Source organism: Salvelinus alpinus, chromosome 4, assembly GCF_045679555.1.
Source record: "Salvelinus alpinus chromosome 4, SLU_Salpinus.1, whole genome shotgun sequence".
Classification (NCBI taxonomy): domain Eukaryota; kingdom Metazoa; phylum Chordata; class Actinopteri; order Salmoniformes; family Salmonidae; genus Salvelinus; species Salvelinus alpinus.
In genome coordinates this window covers 84665747-84679384 of record NC_092089.1, presented here as the reverse complement: position 1 = coordinate 84679384, position 13638 = coordinate 84665747, and the positions used below count along the sequence as shown (strand labels likewise).

At 44.1% G+C, this 13638-nt stretch overlaps 2 protein-coding genes across 2 annotated transcripts; one reads left to right on the top strand and one right to left on the bottom strand.

Annotated features, from left to right (window-relative positions):
• Nucleotides 1–4365: 4365 nt before the first annotated feature.
• Nucleotides 4366–7955, bottom strand: ints5 (integrator complex subunit 5). The gene is made up of 2 exons (XM_071399330.1): nucleotides 7747–7955; nucleotides 4366–7478 (listed from the first exon to the last, which is right to left on the bottom strand). The coding sequence occupies exons 1-2, from the start codon at nucleotides 7824–7826 to the stop codon at nucleotides 4511–4513; spliced, it is 3048 nt and encodes a 1015-aa protein (XP_071255431.1). The 5' UTR covers nucleotides 7827–7955; the 3' UTR covers nucleotides 4366–4510.
• Nucleotides 7956–8052: 97 nt separating this feature from the next.
• On the top strand, nucleotides 8053–12471 carry LOC139574599 (phospholipase A and acyltransferase 3-like). The gene is made up of 6 exons (XM_071399331.1): nucleotides 8053–8205; nucleotides 8534–8608; nucleotides 8877–8985; nucleotides 9144–9280; nucleotides 9558–9689; nucleotides 9888–12471. Exons 2-6 carry the CDS (start codon nucleotides 8594–8596, stop codon nucleotides 10008–10010), a joined length of 516 nt encoding a protein of 171 aa, XP_071255432.1. The 5' UTR covers nucleotides 8053–8205; nucleotides 8534–8593; the 3' UTR covers nucleotides 10011–12471.
• The last annotated feature ends 1167 nt before the right edge of the window (nucleotides 12472–13638 follow it).

Below are 13638 nucleotides of genomic sequence, written 5' to 3'. Positions count from 1 at the left end.
CAGACTGTTAAACAGCCACCACTAACATTTAGCGGCCGCTGCCAACAAACTGACTCAGCTCCAGCCACCTTAAAAATGGGAATTGATGGAAATTATGTAAAAATGTACCACCAGCCACTTTAAACAATGCCACCTAATATAATGTTTACATACCCTACATTACACATCTCTTATGTATATGTATATACTGTACTCTATATCATCTACTGCATCTTGCCATCTTATGTAATACATGGACCACTAGCCACTTTAAACTATGCCACTTTATGTTTACATACCCTACAGTACTCATCTCATAGGTATATACCGTACTCTATACCATCTACTGCACCTTGCCTATGCCGTCTGTACCATCACTCATTCATATATCTTTATGTACATATTCTTTATCCCTTTACACTTGCGTGTATAAGGTAGTAGTTGCGGAATTGTTAGGTTAGATTACTTGTTGTTATTACTGCATTGTCGGAACTAGAAGCACAAGCATTTCGCTACACTCGCATTAACATCTGCTAACCATGTGTATGTGACTAATAAATTTGATTTGATTTGATCCTTGTATTTATTTATCCTCTCAGACACGGACACATCAGCTTGAATTGGTAGTCAGTTCTGGAGCAATCCACGGATTTATTTGTACTACTCTGGTTGCACTGTGCTTGTTGAATTTCCCTTCAGGGACAAACACACTTACGGGCTCTACCAATATAAAAACACTTTGTGAAACATCTACACAGTATGGTGGTTCAAACAAATTGTCCTGTTTGTAATCACATACAGCATATTTGAGTGATACCTCATGATGTACCTGTGGGATGTGTTTGTTGGTGTAAAATTATAATATAATCAATGTACCTTTCCAAAAAATATATAAATATATTTCTTTGTCAGTTTAGAAAAATCAAGGACACAGACCTGCAGAAAGTAGAAACTTAGCCAAGTTCAAAGGCCAAATATTTGAAATAAAAATGTGCTCAGATCTCTTTTTCTGGTTATTTATTGTATACTATATGTTTTTATCCCTCTACAGTAACAGCTAGATACAAAATCCTATTCAGTCTAGAAAATGATACAAAACAGGAGAGATAAACAGTAGATGTAACATTCTCAGCATTTGGTGAACTAAGGTGTCTTCAGAAAGTATTCACACCCCTTCACTTTTTCCACATTTTGTTGTGTTAGCATGAATATAAAATGGATTCAATTTAGATTTAGGGTCCCTGGTCTACACACAATACTGCACAATGTTAAAGTGAAATAATTTTTGGGGACATTTTTACAAATTAATAATAAATAAAAAGCTGAAATATTTTGAATCAGTAAGTATTCAACCCCATTGTTAAGGCAAGCCTAAATAAGTTCAGGACCAAAAATGTGCTAAACAACTCAAATAATAAGTTGCATGGACTCACTCGATGTGCAATAATAGTGTTTAACATGTTTTTTTTTTGTACACATACAATTATCTGTGAGGTCCCTCAGTCGAGCAGTGAATTTCAAACAGATTCAACCACAAAGAACTGGGACGTTTTCTAATGCCTTGAAAAGAAGGGCACCTATTGGTAGATGGGTAAAAAAAAACAGACATTGAATATCCCTTTGAGCATGGTGAAGTAAGTTATTAATTACACTTTGGATGGTGTATCAATACACCCTGTCACTACAAAGACTGGCGTCCTTCCTAACTCAGTTGCCGGAGAAGAAAGAAACCACTCAGTGATTTAACAAGGCCAATGCTGACTTTAAAACAGTTAGAGTTGAATGGCTGTGATAAGAGAACTGAGGATGTATGTCGTAGCTGAATCAGAATTAGTTAGGTAACATAGATAAATAAGATGTTTTATTTATTTTATACTTGTCATTAGAATGTCTTCTTTTGGACTATACTGTTGGCAGTTGCATTTTCCTTTCTCCTCTAGGGAAAAGTCACTTGGGGCCCAGAGAGGGGAGAGGTCAGGCTTGTCTTTTACATATCTGGTAATATGCAGAATATCAGAAAGGGAGAAGTCAGGTTTGAACATTATCTTTCATAGGTGAATATATCTGTGAAACCATGTGAAGGGCTCCACTATGTCTGTACTCCAGTCACTCCCTCATTTTCCCATTGGGGGGGAGGAGTATGGCAGTGTCTGGAACCATTATACCACCCCTCTGATGTTGAACTTATCTTTCATAGTATATTACATTTACATTTACATTTTAGTCATTTAGCAGACGCTCTTATCCAGAGCGACTTACAGTAGAGTGCATACATTTTATTACATTTTTTACATACTGAGACAAGGATATCCCTACCGGCCAAACCCTCCCTAACCCGGACGACGCTATGCCAATTGTGCGTCGCCCCACGGATCTCCCGGTTGCGGCCGGCTGCGACAGAGCCTGGGCGCGAACCCAGAGACTCTGGTGGCGCAGCTAGCACTGCGATGCAGTGCCCTAGACCATTGCGCCACCCGGGAGATATCTGGATAAGCCTATGGCTAACAGAGACCCTATTATATCCAGGTACTTGGTAATGCATCCTTTCTTCCTTCCCTTGGTAAGATCTATTATCTAACTTGAACATGGTGGGTAACATGCTTTCAATCATTAATTCCTCTGTGTAATGATGGATTCCCCCTCCCCCTCGTTCAGTGTCAGAGAATGTCTGATTACATGAGTATAGTGCAAAATAATTAGGACAGATGGAATTGATCATTAACATTACTATGTAGGACAGGTAGCCATTGATTGAATGGATCAAATACTTGACATTAAAGCAACATAAGCATGTCCAATGGTTGGTTTACATTTTTCCCCCCTAGAGGTTCACTCCCCTTAGTGAGCTTCTCCAGGAGTGGGGAGAAGAGGGGGTGTATTTGAGATGGGAGTCTCTAGAATTGACAATTGATATATGCCATTGGATGAGGTAATGTTTTGGTACTAAGAAGTACCAAGAATGAAATTAGAACCTCGTCTTAGAGACCAAACTGAAAGATAATTTATAGCTAATGCTATCTGGCTATGGGATACTCCTCTCTCAAGTAAAAGTCTTTCTTTGTAATGTTCCTAGGATATGTGGTTCGTCATGTGAGTTGAGAGGGGTGCATCTTGGCTATAAAAGATACTAAGAATTGTTTTGTAAGCACTCTCAGAGAATTCATTTATAGACACTGAATTGATCTGAGAGTCAAAGGGCTATGGTGAAGCTCATATAATTAAAGATGGAGTTTAAAATATAACTCTGACTTGTGTGTGGTTTGTAAACTCTTATCATTTAGTAATACAGGAAATTACCACGACATGTATCAACATTGTAGTTACTCCACAATGCTAACCTAATTGGCAGAGTGAAAAGAAGGAAGCCTGTACAGAATATGCATCCTGTTTGCAATAAGGCACTAAAGTAAAACTGCAAAAAAAAATGCAAAAAAAATAATTTCATGTCCTGAATGCAAAGCATTATGTTTGGGGCAAATCCAACACATCACTGAATACCACTCTTTGTATTTTAAAGCATGGTGGTGGCTGCATCATGTTATGGATATGCTTTAAAAATAATAATGTGCAAATATTGTACAATCCAGATGTGCAAAGCTCTTAGAGACTTACCCAGAAAGACTCAGCAGTAATCGCTGCCAAAGTTGATTCTAACACCTATTGATTCAGGGGGTTGAATACTTATCCAATCAAGATATATTAGTGTTTCATTCTTAGAAATATTATAATTTTTCCTCCACTTTGACATTACACAGTGGCATAAAGTACTTAAGTAAAAATACTTTAAAGTACTACTACTTTTTGGGGGTATCTGTACTTTACTATTTATATAACCTTTACTTCACTACATTGCTAAAGAAAATAATGTACTTTTTACTCCATACATTTTCCCTGACACCCAAAAGTACTCATTATATTTTGACATGCAAATCCCTACTGCCTCTGATCTGGTGGACTCACTAAACACAAATGCTTCATTTGTAAATTATGTCTGAGTGTTGGAGTGTGCCCCTGGCTATACGTAATTTTTTTTAAAATAATTGTGACGTCTGGTTTGCTTAATATAAGGAATTTTAAATGGTTTAAACTTTTACTTTTGATACTTAAGTACATTTTAACAATTCCATTTACTTTTGATACTTAAGTATATTTAAAACCAAATACATTTAGACTTTACTAAGGTATCTTTACTTTTACTCAAGTATGACAATTGAGTACTTTTTCCACCACTAACATTAAAGAGTATTTTGTGTAGACCGTTGACAATTACATCAATTTTAATATCTCACATTGTAACACAACAAAATGTGGAAAAAGTCAAGGGGTATGAATACTTTCTGAAGGCACTGTATGCTTCAGAGTGCATACAGAATTAGATGAGTTAGAGAAAAAAATAACTTAGAAAACGGCAAAGCAACATCTCCACAATGACCTATAACCACACCTTCCTCATCTTTCACAATCAATTCCAAGCGTCCTACTTCTTACACCCTCTTTATCCATCCCTCCTTCAGTTCTCTCCTTCCCTTGTTCAGAGCTGGAAACGCCAGCATAGATGCCCCAGCCGGTCAATGTTCTTATGCAGGACACTGTGGATGGGCGCTACGTATCTTGCCACGTCCCCGTCCCGTGCGAAATCCCGGCAGAACAGGCCCTTCTCGGCACTGAAGACAAACTTCTGTGGCATGGGGCCATTGCCCCTCACGTACTCCCACACAGCCAGGAGGAGAAGCCTCACCTCGAAGGGCATCAGGTAGGGGAAGGCCTCGTGGACGTTGCCCAGCACGGGGGGCAGCAGCTGGCCCTCGCCCATACATGACACCAGCATGCAGGAGGCCTGGAGGTGCCAGGGGGAGTCTACTGCCAAAGGCTCCCTCGAAGCCTCCCAGTGGGCTAGCAGAGTAGCCAGCAGGCCCCGGAGCACCGCAGAACAGTAACAGAGAGCAGGACGCCCGGCAGCCACAACATGGAGTAAAGGGAAGAGGACAGGGTGGGCCTCGAAGCAGCGGCGGATGTGTATGTCGCGTTCTACAGTGGTGCGGGCGTGTTCCTCTGGTGGCCATGACAGTTCCCCGTTGGCCACGTCGGGGCAGATATACTCCACCAGCGTCACCGCCATCATTTTGGCCGCCTCAGCGTTGATGGGCGGCAGCTCGTCGGGAACGACAGAGGATTGGTGTCGGGCGCCGCCACTGTTGCCACCATTCCCAGATGGAGCGCTGCAGCACTGGACGGTGACAGCCAGCAGAGTCTGGACGTTCTGTATGACACTGGCGGCGTCGGGGTGAGGCGTAGCGCTGTGCTGCTTCAGACCCTTCCCTATCACCCCAGCATGGAACACAGACCACACACTGCCAGAGAAGTTGACCGTAGTGCCGAACCTGCAGTTGATGTCCAGCAGGGAGCCCCCCCGGTCAGGGGCCAAGGACGGGGAGATGGGGGTGTCCCCTCCAATGTCCTCGCTCTGCCCTCCGAACAGGTCAGTGTTTCCTTTATGTAGAGCTCCCTCCACCAGCTGCAGCAGGACACATTTGAGGGTTAGAGGGGAGTAACCTGCCAGATGGGACAGGAGGAGCACCGAACAGTTCACCGCCTCTCCTCCCTGCCCTCCGTCTCTCCCCTTCCCTGCCTGTACTCTCCTCCGCAGCGCCAGGAAGAAGTGTGTGACGGCGGCCCGACAGACGAGCAGCAGGTGGGAAGGCAGGGCGGCACGGGGGAGGAGGCTGCGGGACAGGAGCCACACGGCAGCGTGGGATACCGCCGGGTCACCGTGGAGGAGCAGAGGGCAGAAATCATGGAGGTGTCCCGAGACCGCTGCTCCAACCTGCGCTGCCATGGATGACTGAGGTCTCGCACCTCCTTCTCCTCCCATGCCTCCAGGACCCCTCCTCTCCTCCTCCTGTACACTCTGCAAGGTGGAGGCCAGGTTGAGGAGGAGCTGGCAGAGCTGCTTGGGTCCCAGGGTGTGTGTGTGGATCTGGGCCACGCAGCGGGTCACTGCTGCAGGGATGAGGCCTGGCAGGCAGGTGGACAGCGGGGTGTGGAGCTGCCAGGCCAGGGCCAGCTGGTCTGGGTTCCGGGCCAGGGTGAGCAGCTGACAGAGGGCCTCCGTGGCAACACTGGGGCCCCTGTACACAGACAGCAGACACAGCAGCTGGTGCAGCCAGAGATGGCGCTTCCTCTCCAGCCTCAATGTCTCGGCACACAGCTCTCCCACGTGTGACTGCAGCTCCTCCAGGAAGGGGACTACCCGGGGGGCCTGGAAGGAGGGAGAGTGGGGGCGGTTGTAGTAGCCATCGTCCCCCTCTGAGCAGGTGTAGACCAGCTTGTGGAGGTGCAGCAGGAGCATCTGGAGGAGACGGTCGCAGGCCTCCCGGACCCCCTCGTGAGGGGAAGGCATTGGGCCGGAGATAATGACGGATGCGGGGGTGGCCGTGTCAGCGAGGAAGCGGAGGATGCGTGCCCCTCCAGCAGGGCTCTGGGCGATGAGGTGAACAACCAGCCCCATCATGTTGTCCAGCTCGTCCCTGGGAAGCCCCTGTAGAACAGCCTGGAGCTGGAGCAAGACTGGAGGCCGTAGAGACTCCACCAGCTCAGCAGACACGGCGCCCAGCAGAGAGGGTGACAGCGCCGCCAGCTGGAGGAGGAAGGGCACTGCGCCTTGGCGGAGCTGGGCTGAGTGTTCCCAGGAGGTGGACCCAGAGCTGGGGGGTATAGTCGGGGGACTGAGGCTCTCCTGGAACATCCTCAGCAGCTCCCGCCGGATGCTGTCAGAGTGCCGCGCCGCCAGGTGGCCCAGGATCCCCACCACAGAGCCGATCTTAGGCACTCGGTTGCTCTTGTCTCCCTGACCCTTGTCAGCCGTTCCGTGGGAACAGAAGTCTTTAAGGCCACAGGCCAGGACGCGGCTAATGATGGTGCCCGGGAAGGAGGATCCGATGTGGGCTACCACCCAGTCAAAGTGGGGAGAGTGCTGCACAGAGGTGTCCAGGAGACTGTCCACACATTGATCAGGACACCAGGCTATCATGGCCGCCAGGCACTGGGTATAGGCCTCCATGAGGGAGCGGGTAGCTGCACAGGACATCCACAGCTGCAGCAGCTCATTGAGGCTGGATGATTGGGGAGCTGCCCTGCGACCAGCATGCTTGGAGCTCAGCTGCCCCAGCAGGTCTACAGCCCAGGTGGAAACGAGGGGAGCCCAGGCTCGGGGGTTGAGCCTGATGAACTCTGACAGGACGCCATGGACCTCCGTGATGACGTCCTCCAGGTTGGAGTCCCCGTCGCCCTCGCCGTCCGCCTCCAGATTGTGAAGAAAGGCTGATACGTGCTCGTTGTAAACGCCCCTTAGGTGCTCAAGCACCGCCCCGCGACAGGCAGGCACGGATCGTAGTAGACGCACAGCACAGCGAGCATGCTCACGGACGCTGAGTTTACGACCCTGGGTCTGGTCCACGCCACTGATGAAGGATTTGATCTCCTGGGACAGCTCCTTGGGGCTACACAAAACACACACACTAAAAGTTCACAGTTGCAAAAAAATCTATAAACTAACAAATGTGATTCTAATTGGTATAATTTTTCTATTCTCTGACTAGAATATTTCATAAATATGCTTGAAAAATGCTGACCACATCTCTCCACAATACCCTTAGCATAATAACAGCCTTATAACTTTTTAGTACAGTAGGGCATAAGCCACATACTGTAGCTACTGTAGCTACTACTACTGGCTGGCTGGCTAGCTAGCTATGATAAGCAACAAACCTAAATGCATTCTGCGGTGAGTGAGCGAGAGAGGTCTGCATGGTGACTGTCAGGAGAGTTCCGTCAAAAAAGCCAGACATCGTTCAACTTCCCAAACTGAAAATAGAACATTAACTCTCCCCTAGTAACAAGCTACGAATAACCAACTGTACACCTGAAATATTATGATATTTTTTAAGTAATGTTCAGGAAAATTATCAAAAGGGCGCTCCAAAACCGGAAGTCTTTATTTTATTATTCTATCATGTTTACGGAGGGTAATGCAGGAAAAAATATATTTACTGCCATCTACTGGCCGGACACAGTACTTCGAAACCAACGTCAGCGCGCACGCTTCCAACAGAGACGCCGCTCTGATTTGTTTGCTTTTTTTGAGTCAGCTGATCGTTGACGTCTGCTGCTGACTTCTGTGTTCGAGGTGAAAGCAAGCAACATCTAGGGCACGACACCGAATTTACTGTAAGTATAATAATTTAAATGTATTTCAATGATTATCTTTACAGAAATACTTGTGAGGAAGATTACAAATAGCTAGCTAGGTAGCTAACTGGGGTCGAAAGTCATACCATGACTCTTGACAGCACGCAAACACTGTCTCTTGTGTGCTGTCTGTGGTCAGTTAACGTATCTAGCTACGTAAGCTATCTATTTCGTTGCATAATGTTTTATTATAGACACCAAAACAAAGTGAAACCAGTTTCTAATTTATTTGTCAAGAGAATGCCTAATATTGTGTGACCTCGTGTGTTATTGTAACATAACCCATTGTTTTCGTTTTGACTTAAAGGATTGAGATCGAAGCTCAGTAAAGGGAAATCAAAGCTGTGTAAAGGAAATAACAGTAACCATGGCTCCAACATTGGTAAGTAAAGTCCAGTCCTTATGTTGTGTCCTCTGTCTCTATGTAGTCTTACCTGTTTGTTTGGAACATATTTACATTTTGTTTGTACAATGCATGAGTCATGACTGAAGAACTTTTTATAGTTCCCTGATCTGAGAACTTTCCCTTTGAGAAATGCATACTTGGCACTTTAACAAGATGGTGTCTAGCAACATCCCTGTATGTGCCAATACACAGATTGCTAAATCATTCTTAATGGTTTCATAATTTAAAAAAAAATTGTTGACAGTATGATAAGAAGCCGGAGCCAGGGGATCTGATAGAGATATTCAGAGGGAACTACCAGCACTGGGCTTTGTACGTTGGTGACGGTTTTGTTGTTCACCTGGCCCCACCCTGTGAGTAATACTCTTGATATAGTGTACTCAACAATTGATATACTGTAGATATAGAGTACATACAACTCAACTCAACTTTGACACTGATGATGTCTTGTCTGTGCACCCCCTCCCTTGGAACTTTCCCTCTCCCTCACCCATGTCTCTTTGCTCCCCAGCCGAGGGACCTGGGGCCAGGGCCAACAGCATGATGTCTGTGCTCAGTGACAAGGCTAAGGTGAAGAAGGAAGAGATCTGGGACGTGGTGGGGCATGATCAGTGGTGTGTAAACAACCAGCTGGATGAGAAGTACCAGGTCAGTAGCAGTAAGTACAGTAGGGCTGTGTCCCAAATGGCACCCCATGGGCCTCTGGTCAAAAGTAATGAACTATGTAGAGAATAAGGTGCCATGTGGGACACAGCCTGTGTGATCCTGTGTGGCTCAGTTGATAGAGCATGGTGCTTGCAATGCCAGGATAGTGATTTCCATTCCTACTGGGGCCACCCTCATAAAAATGTATGCATGCAAGTTCGCTTAGGATAAAAGCATCTGCTAAATGGCATGTAGGATTATTATTATATTATCATTATAGGTCAGACCCATACGTGAGATACTGAGGGAAGCCCAGGCCTATGTGGACCAGGAGATGCCCTACTGTGTCTTCAGGGGGAACTGTGAGCACTTTGTCACAGAGCTGAGATATGGGAAGGCTGAGTCTCGACAGGTAGGTACAGTGGACTGGTACTCAACGCTAGTTGTACTGTGCTCAGCGTAGAGTAATTTTGTGAGATGTAATAACATTCTCAACTTAGTCAAGACACACGTGAGTGTAGAGTAACTGGTGTACTTGTTGTTATACATTCAAAGCATCTATGCTGTAATACTGTTTCTGAATCAGTCATTCATAGTCTTTTTTGCCCAGGTTCGTCAGGCTGTGGGAATGGCCACAATGGTGGGCCTCGGATTCCTTGCTGTTGCAGGTATCGCGGCCATCTTTGGAGGTGGAAGCAAGAAGAAGAATGAAGAAGAAGAAGAATATAAGTGACCAACTGTATAATAGCTTCCTGAGCAGCCAGTCACCAATAAGCCTAATAGATTAATTATTTAACTCCAGTACTGCCATCGTCACTTGTATAATTCTGGGGATTTCAGAAGGAAGGGTTGAGTATTTCCATAATATTTACATTTTTTACAGTTACACAGACATGAATTGAAAGCACAAAAGGAGGAAACGTGTCTGGTTATAATTCCAAGGTATACAGCCTTGGCGGGGCCATAACCTTGCAGGCTGCTAGACTAAGCTAGCTGTTTTAAAAAATGTTGTCAGTTACTTATAAGCTATGAAGTTTCCCTACTATAGTTTTAACATATTTATGTAGACTCTTTATAATGGGATAAAATGGTATTCCACTGAAGTTCTAATATTTCTATCATGAAGCAAATTGTCTATAGGACCCAGGGCTCTCGAGTGGCACAGCCGTCTAAGGCACTGCATCTCAGTGCTAGATGCATCACTACAAACCCTGGTTCGATTCCAGGCTGTATCATAACCGGTGCACAATTGGCCCAGCATCGTTAGGGTTTGGCCAAATAAGAATTTGTTCTTAACTGACTTGCCTCGTTAAATATAAAAATTAAAGGACCCACAGAACTACTCCTGGTTAGGGTTGAAGTGGATACATCTAATGCTGCTTATATCGCTTTGTAATGACTGACAGCAGTATGAACAGGTGCATCAAAGCTGGGACCGAGAGACTGAAAAACAGCTTCTATCTCAAGTCCATCAGACTGTTAAATAGCCATCAGTAGCACCTTAGAGGCTGCTGCCCTATAAACGGTTGAAGTCGGAAGTTTATATACACCTTAGCCAAATACATTTAAACTCAGTTTTCCACAATTCCTGACATTTAATCCAAGTAAAAATTCCCTGTCTTTGGTCAGTTAGGATCACCACTTTATTTTAAGAATGTGAAATGTCAGAATAATAGTAGAGATTTAATTCAGCTTTTATTTCTTTCATCACACTCCCAGTGGGCCAGAAGTTTACATACACTCAATTAGTATTTGGCAGCATTGCCTTTAAATTGTTTAACTTGGGTCAACTTCCACAAGCTTCCCACAATAAGTTTCGCACATGTGTTCCTTGCTCATGATGCCATCTATTTTGTGAAGTGCACCAGTCCCTCCTGCAGCAAAGCACCGCCACAGCATGATGCTGCCACCCCCGTGCTTCACGGTAGGGATGGTGTTCTTCGGCTTGCAAGCCTCCCCGTTTTTCCTCCAACCATAATGATGGTCATTATGGCCAAACAGTTCTATTTTTGTTTCATCAGACCAGAGGACATTTCTCCAAAAAGTATGATCTTTGTCCCCATGTGCAGTTGCAAACCGTAGTCCGGCTTTTTTATGGCGGTTTCAGAGCAGTGGCTTCTTCCTTGCTGAGCGGCCTTTCAGGTTATGTCGATATAGGACTCGTTTTACTGTGGATATAGATACTTTTGTACCTGTTTCCTCCAGGATCTGCACAAGGTCCTTTGCTGTTGATCTGGGAATGATTTGCACTTTTCGCACCAAAGTACGTTCATCTCTAGGAGACTGAACGCGTCTCCTTCCTGAGCGGTATGACGGCTGCGTGGTCCCATGGTGTTTATACTTGCGTACTATTGTTTGTACAGATGAACGTCGTACCTTCAGGTGTTTGGAAATTGTTCCCAAGGATGAACCAGACTTGTGGAGCTCTAGAATTGTTTTTCTGCGGTCTTGGCTGATTTATTTAGATTTTCCCATGATGTCAAGCAAAGAGGCACTGAGTTTGAAGGTAGACCTTGAAATACATCCACAGGTACACCTCCAATTGACTCAAAGGATGTCAATTAGCGTATCAGAAGCTTCTAAAGCCATGACATAATTTTATTACATTTTCCAAGCTGTTTAAAGGCACAGTCAACTAAGTGTATGTAAACTTCTGACCCACTGGAATTGTGATGCAGTCAATTATAAGTGAAATAATCTCTGTAAACAATTGTTGGAAAAATCACTTGTGTCATGCACAAAGTAGATGTCCTAACCGTCTTGCCAAAACTATAGTTTGTTAACAAATCTGTGGAGTGGTTGAAAAACGAGTTTTAATGACTCCAATCTGAGTAGGTAAACTTCCTACTTCAACTGTACATAGACTTGAAATCACTGTCCACTTTAATAATGGAACACTGGTCACTTTAATAATGTTACATATTTTGTTTTACTCATCTCATATGTATATACTGTGTTCTATTATATTACACTGTATCTTAGTCTATTCCGCTCCGACATTGCTCGTCAAATATTTATATATTCTTAATTCCATTCCTTTACTTTGGATTTGTGTCCATTGTGAGTATTGTTGTGAAATTGTTAGATGTTACTGCACTGTTGGAGCTAGAAACACAGGCATTTCGCTACACCCGCAATAACATCTGCTAAACACGAGTATGTGACCAATAAAATTTGATTTGAACAAATTCTTACTTTATGTAAATGTTTGATTGAAAAGATTTGAAATCATAACTGGTGTTTCATCTTTTAAAAAGAGTTTGAAGAGTTTCTTTATTTAAATATTGATTAACTGAACCTTATTAGCATTTTTTCTTAGTAGATTAAGTCTTGACATCCTCTTTGATTTAAGTTTGTAAATGTCTACTTAACTTGTGCTTGTCTTAGTAAACAAAAGAAACACCTCTGTTGGCACACTGCAAGTCCCACAAGGAACTTCAGTGGATTTGGATGTTGACTCTTGGCAGAGGTAGAAATTGTTCTGAATATCTTTGTAAAACAGTGCACACCCTTTCACATAAATCACACACTGTGTATTTTATTGTCATGGTTTTGTTTTGGAATTGTTCACATGGTACACAAGGTTCCGCCTTTATAAAACAATGCATCTGATTTTACTGTCTTCCTCTCCCATATGGACTTCCCTCCCTCCCCACCCACAACATATTTAAACATCACAGCTCATCTGACCACATAACACCAGTAAATAGTGCTGCCATCAAACAAAGGCACAAACAGAACCTTCCCTTGACCCACCCAACTCTAACAAGATAGGTGATGGGCAGAATTATCTTGCACTTTATGTTTTTATATTAAATAGCTCAGTGACTCCATAAATATATAGGAGGAATCTACTATTTGACTTGAGTCCGTTTGAATCTGTTATTAGCCTAATAGTAGTAATTATCGTGTTATGGGTCAGTTGGAATGATCGATGTGCATTGTATTTGGGCACAGGTAAAGTACAAAGGCTGAGTACCAGAATGATCCCATGAGAGTTGAATAGGAACCATGTGTCTGGGGTTACAGCTGATGGTTCCTAATAACTGTTCTATAGCACTGTCTAATATCCATAGTTTTATATCATTAAATACTATTATTATGAATATATAGATCTTTTATATTCTTAGAGAATGAAAGTATTGTTAAGTTTCAGCTCTTTGTGCATGAGAAGTGTAATTATCTAGTGGAGGGCAGTCGACTGTAGGAATGTGTACTCCCAATAACTAAGGCACGGAGGAACAGGAAGGTTCCGGACTCAGGCTGGGACACGAGAACACCAAGAGGAGGAACAGACTCAGTTCCTGTCCAGCAACAGAGACTGATTATTTATCTTAGAAATACAAGGAGGTGACTCCGCC